This window comes from Mus caroli, chromosome 19 (assembly GCF_900094665.2).
Source record: "Mus caroli chromosome 19, CAROLI_EIJ_v1.1, whole genome shotgun sequence".
Lineage (NCBI taxonomy): Eukaryota > Metazoa > Chordata > Mammalia > Rodentia > Muridae > Mus > Mus caroli.
The window spans coordinates 10,399,927-10,405,532 of NC_034588.1; the positions used below are offsets into that span (position 1 = coordinate 10,399,927).

The 5,606-nt window shown below is 36.4% G+C and overlaps 1 protein-coding gene across 1 annotated transcript; it reads left to right on the plus strand.

The window, feature by feature from the left end:
• The first annotated feature begins 4,434 nt into the window (after positions 1-4,434).
• LOC110285790 (olfactory receptor 5B2-like) lies at positions 4,435-5,380 on the plus strand. The gene has a single exon (XM_021152198.1). The coding sequence runs from the start codon at positions 4,436-4,438 to the stop codon at positions 5,378-5,380; it is 945 nt and encodes a 314-aa protein (XP_021007857.1). The 5' UTR covers position 4,435.
• The last annotated feature ends 226 nt before the right edge of the window (positions 5,381-5,606 follow it).

Genomic DNA, 5,606 nt, shown 5'->3' on the forward strand with positions numbered 1-5,606 from the left:
TTCACCTGCTGATGGGCATGTAGGCTGATTTTATAATGACCACTGTGAATGGTGCTATGGTAATCATGGGTGTGCAAATGTCTCTATAGTAAGTTGACTCTGATGTTTTTGCATATCTGCCCAGAAATGGTACATGTAGATTATATAATAGTTTTACTTTTATTCTTTTGAGAAAATCTTCAGTACTGACTTTACCAGTAGCTGAATTAACTTAAATTCTTTCCATGAGGATCTAAGGTTTACTTTCAATATTTGACATTGACAGCATGCAGGTAAAGCAAGAAATCTTGAAAAATAAAAAGCTTTAAATTAAAAAAAAGAAAAAGTATTCCATACAGAAAATAAAACTTAACCACAGATAAGATTACATTTTTATTCCTCTGAAGCTGAGACAGGTCTCCACAGACAGCTTAATTGCTGATTCTCTAGGCAACCTGCATGAGAGATGTGTCTGTCCTCATGGGCATGTAGTCTCTGAAGGATGTTATGTATATAAATTTCCTGGATCCTTTGTATTGTTCTCTAGAATCTCAAAATGTCTCTAATTGACACTGTTTTTAGTGGAGCAGTCAAGGGCCTTTTGGCAATCATTTATTGGATTTAATGTAAAAGGTTGTTAGAAAAGATTTATTTTTGCTACTCTTTAATTGTGTGAATATGTGAATATACATGCCTGCAAAGGCTAGAGGAGTTGGAGTTATAGATGCTTGGGAGTCTCTTGAGGTAGGTGTTTGGACCCAAACTTAGGTACTCTGTAAGAGTGAAACATGCTCTTAACCAGTGAGCCATCTGTTTAGCTCTGTGCAAAATGGTTTTCAAACACACACTTACATATTATTATAGGCCTATAGCATTAAAAAGTTATATACCTCAGTTAAAGGTGAGGTAAGTGTTTAGAATGATGTCCTTTTCTTACAGTTGTTCATAGCTTTACAGAGTGTTCAGACTTTCTTCTAGTTGGTCTAATAGCAGGCATGTGTGATGGGTTGGACATTTTATAATTTCTATTTAACCATGTGATGCTATCGAACTTCAGTTTTGTGAGTAGTAACTAAGACTAACTTCTTCAGCAGGGTCCTTTCCTTCATTGGATGTGACTTGCAGCGGGATCTCAAGTGACACTGTTATACCTTCTTTGAAGAGCAAGGCAAGTTTCTAGCTCAATCCTGTCTGTGTTTTATTTCATATGTGGAAATAGATAGCAAGCTATTTAATGGTATAATCATTTACCAAAGATTCAATTTATCACCAAGTTTCTAATATGTTGTGAGTGCTCACCACTTAGTTAAAATACAGGGAAAAAATCACAATATTTAAACAATAAGAGATACTATTATTGTAGCCATTTGAAATTCTGTGTTTTGGATAGTAGTTCTATAAAGAAAATGTATATCCCATGTTTCACTCATATTAAGACTTTGGAGATGAAAGAAAAAGAACATAAAGGTAAAAGGGAGAGAATAGTAGGAATGGGAAGAGCATAAAATAGGAACAGATGGGAAAATGTGGACAAATGTATGAACAAAGAAGTGTCACAGTAATAACAGCATGAGGCATAGAGGAGAACGTTGCTCATTTTATTTAATATTTTAGTGGTTATTTTATTTATTTACACTTCAAATGGTATCCCCCTTCCAAGTTTCCCCTCCACAAACTCCCATCCCCTCCCCTGTCCCCGTGATTCTATGAGTGTGCTCCCCCACCCGCCCACCCATTCCAGCCTCAGTGCCCTAGCATTCCCCTATTCTGTGTCATCAAGCCTCTTCATAGACAAGGGGCTCCCTTCCCATTGATTCCAGATAAGGCAATCCTCTGCTACATATCCAGCTGGAGCCATATGTTTGCTTTTGTTGGTATTTTAGTCCTTGGGAGCTTTTGGGATATGATTGTTTGATAATGATGTTCTTCCTATGGGGTTGAAAACCCCTTCAGCTCCTTCAGTCCTTGCCTTAACTTCTCAATTGGGTTCCCCAAGCTCAGTCAGATGTTTGGCGGTGTGCATCTGCACCTGTGTTGGTTAGGCTCTGGCATAGCCTCTCAAGTGGACAGCTATATCAGGCTCCTGTCAGCAAGCACTTTGTGGCATCACCAATTGTGTCTGGGTTTGGTGTCTGCAGATGGGATGGATCCCTATGTGGGACAGTCTCTGGATGGCCTTTCCTTCAGTCTCTGCTACACTCTGTCTCTGAAGTTCCTTTTTACAGGAGGAATTCTGGATTAATAATTTTGAGGTAGGTAGGTGGGTGGTTCTATTCCCCAACTGGGGGGGGGGTGTCATGCCTATCCACTGGATATGGTCTCTTCAGGTTCTCTCTCCCCTTTGTTGGGTATTTTGCCTAATGTCCTCCCTGATGGATCCTGGGAACTCCTTAGGTCCCTGGCATCTGGAACTTTCTAGTGGCTAACCTCCCAGTTTCCCCTTCACCACTGACACATACCTCCTTTCAAATTCCTGACCTCCTGTACATCTCCCCCATCTCCTCCTGTATCTGAACCACTCCCCTTTTCCCTCTACCTCTCTCTCCCTCTCAGATCCCTGATTTTGTCTACTTTCTGAGATTATTTTCTTCCTCATTCTGAGTAGGACTGTAGCATCATTTTATCTTTAGAGAAAAATTCAGTCTTCGTATGCATCTCTCTGCATTTGAAAAGGTAAAGTAATAATATTTCCAAGACCTAGTACTTATGCCTACTTTATCCAGGTGTCCATATTTGTGTGTAACATAAGGTTTCTGTGTTGTAACTTTCCTACTGACTGAATTGGGATAATTTCTTTTCAGTTGTGTCATAATTGTCTGTAGATTAGTGTGGCTCCTCTAGAGGTGGTGACTAGAAAATGAATTTTGGAGCTATTTTGGATATAAGATTAACATCATGTTATAAGTGGAGAGAAGTGAAAGAGCCCAAATGGAATAATCATAGCATCCCATTATTTTTAGAATTATTTAGTTTGACCAGGTATACAAAGTATATTTTGAAAACTGAAGAGGTACCAGTTGGCATACATAGACTATTCTAAGAAAGCTAAAGGAAGAAAATTATATAAACTGTGGAGGACTTTTTGTGAAGTGATTATATTATTGAGTAAAATTTTATAACCTTCAAAATACTGTCACATAATAAAAGTATAGTGTGTCATAATTTGCATCTCAGAGTAAAATTTCATATTGTTTATATTTGTGAAAATCATTTTAAGTTAAAAATGTTTCTACATAATGTCTCTCAAAAAATGGTTAAAATATTTTTGTTGAGTTTCTTTTTGATATTTTGTCTTTTCCTCCAAGATACTCTATATTTTATTACTAATACATTAATAGCAATATTTGTTTAATGATAGTATATTTATAATTTATTGTGTCTTAAAAGAGGATAGAATTTTTAGTGATTTAAACATGTCAACTTATTACATTCTCCAAGCATACTTTTGAAGGACAATTTTCATTCGTATTTTAAACTGAGGCACAGAAAGGTTGCTATTTACACAAAGTTACATGATCTTTAAGTGGATACATCAGGAATAACGTGCAGACAGGTCAGTGCCAGAGACTATGTTCTGTATAATTACAGCGTGCCACCTGTCAGAATGCTTGTATGGTTTCAATCACCTTTAAAAATATCCAAAAGAATCATGCAATGCAGGAAAATCTGTAAATACTATGTTTGTTTTCAATAAATTAACTAAATTCTTCAGTTTCTTACATTTGTTGAAAGGGTTAAAATAAGAATAAGCATTTCTTTTTATTCTGTGTTGCTTTTTTCAAGGGGTGGAGCAGGTGTAGGTTGCTCAATTTGTTTAAGTGATAAGTAAGTGTTTATACACTTTTTGGGCATGTCTTTTTTTAATTAGATATTTTCTTCATTTATGGGCATGTCTTTTAAAGAGAACTGTTATCTGTGAAGAGTTAAAGGATGAATACCTTTCCTTAGATCTACAATGTTTTCCAGCTGTATGAATGAGTGTCTCATTTCTCATCATGCTACATCCAAAAGACAGTGATACACGACTGTTCTCAGGCAATAAGACAGGAAGACTAAAAGTATATTTGTTGATATCTAGTCATATGAAGCATAGTGCTTAGTTATTTTGTATCTGACTCTGAAATGACAGGTTTAAAATTCAGTTTATTATTGCAACAAATTTCATCCTAAATGAGATTATATGATTGATACTTTGAAGACAACGGAATGATTATTTTGAATATCTGAGTGATGGTGGAAACTAACAGACAACACACAGAAGGTTCCATAAATTATTTTGTGAGAAAACAGCAAGATTATGGGAGTCTAATTGTATTGGGAATGCTGCATTGGTAGTGAAATTATACAGATAATGTCATTTGAGTAACATGAGTGATTTGGCATCAATTATTGTACAGAAACAATAAGTTTACTTTACTTTATTTATTTATTTTTACAGGTGAAACACAATTTCAAAATGTCATACTTGGAGAATAACACTAAGGTGACTACATTTATCCTTTTGGGATTGACTGATATCCCAGAGCTGCAAGTCCCTCTGTTCATCACATTCAGTCTCATCTATCTTATCACACTGATTGGAAATCTGGGCATGATCGTGTTGATCTGGCTGGACTCCCGCCTCCACACCCCCATGTATATTTTCCTCAGTCACCTCTCTCTGGCAGACTGTGTTTACTCCTCTGCTGTGACTCCAAAGGTGATGACTGGGTTTCTCACAGGGGATAAAGTTATCTCCTATGGAGGATGTGTTGCTCAAACGTTCTTCTTTGTGGCTTTTGCCAGTGTTGACTGTTTCCTACTTGCTGTCATGGCTTTTGACAGGCATGCTGCAGTGTGCAAGCCCTTACATTACACAACAACTATGACTACTAGTGTGTGTGCTCGAATGGTGATTGCCTGTTATTCCTGGGGTTTGTTTGAGTCTGCTATACATACTGGATTCACCTTCTCCCTCCCCTGCTGTGCTAATGTGGTTCATCACTTTTTCTGTGATATACCTCCAATCCTGGCTCTTTCTTGCTCTGATATCTATGTGAATGAGATTGTGCTCTTTATCTTAGCTTCATTCAATGTCTTCTTTGCTCTAATAGTTATCTTGACCTCCTATGCATTCATATTTATTGCTATTCTGAGAATGCATTCAGCAGAAGGACAGAAGAAGGCCTTCTCTACCTGTGCATCCCACTTCACTGCTGTCACTATATTCTATGGAACTGTAATCTTCATGTACCTACAGCCCAGTTCTAGTCATTCCATGGACAACGACCAAATGGCATCTGTTTTCTATACCACAATAGTCCCCATGTTAAACCCAGTTGTCTATAGCTTAAGAAACAAAGAGGTTCATAATGCTTTCAAGAAAGTTGTTGAGAAAATGAACACTTTGTTGAACTCCTAATTAAAAAAATAGATTATACATTTTATTGAAAATAGCTGAGCCATGATTGTGAAAAACATCTGGATAAAATATTAAACATTTAATTGAAGTATTATTTTTGTTTCTCCTATTAATTTTTACTAAATTATCACATTCCTTTTTTAATGACTTAGTTATTTTTACTTAAAACTACAAGTCATGATATAAAATACAGACTTATTATACAAAGTCTAGAGCTAGTGGATGG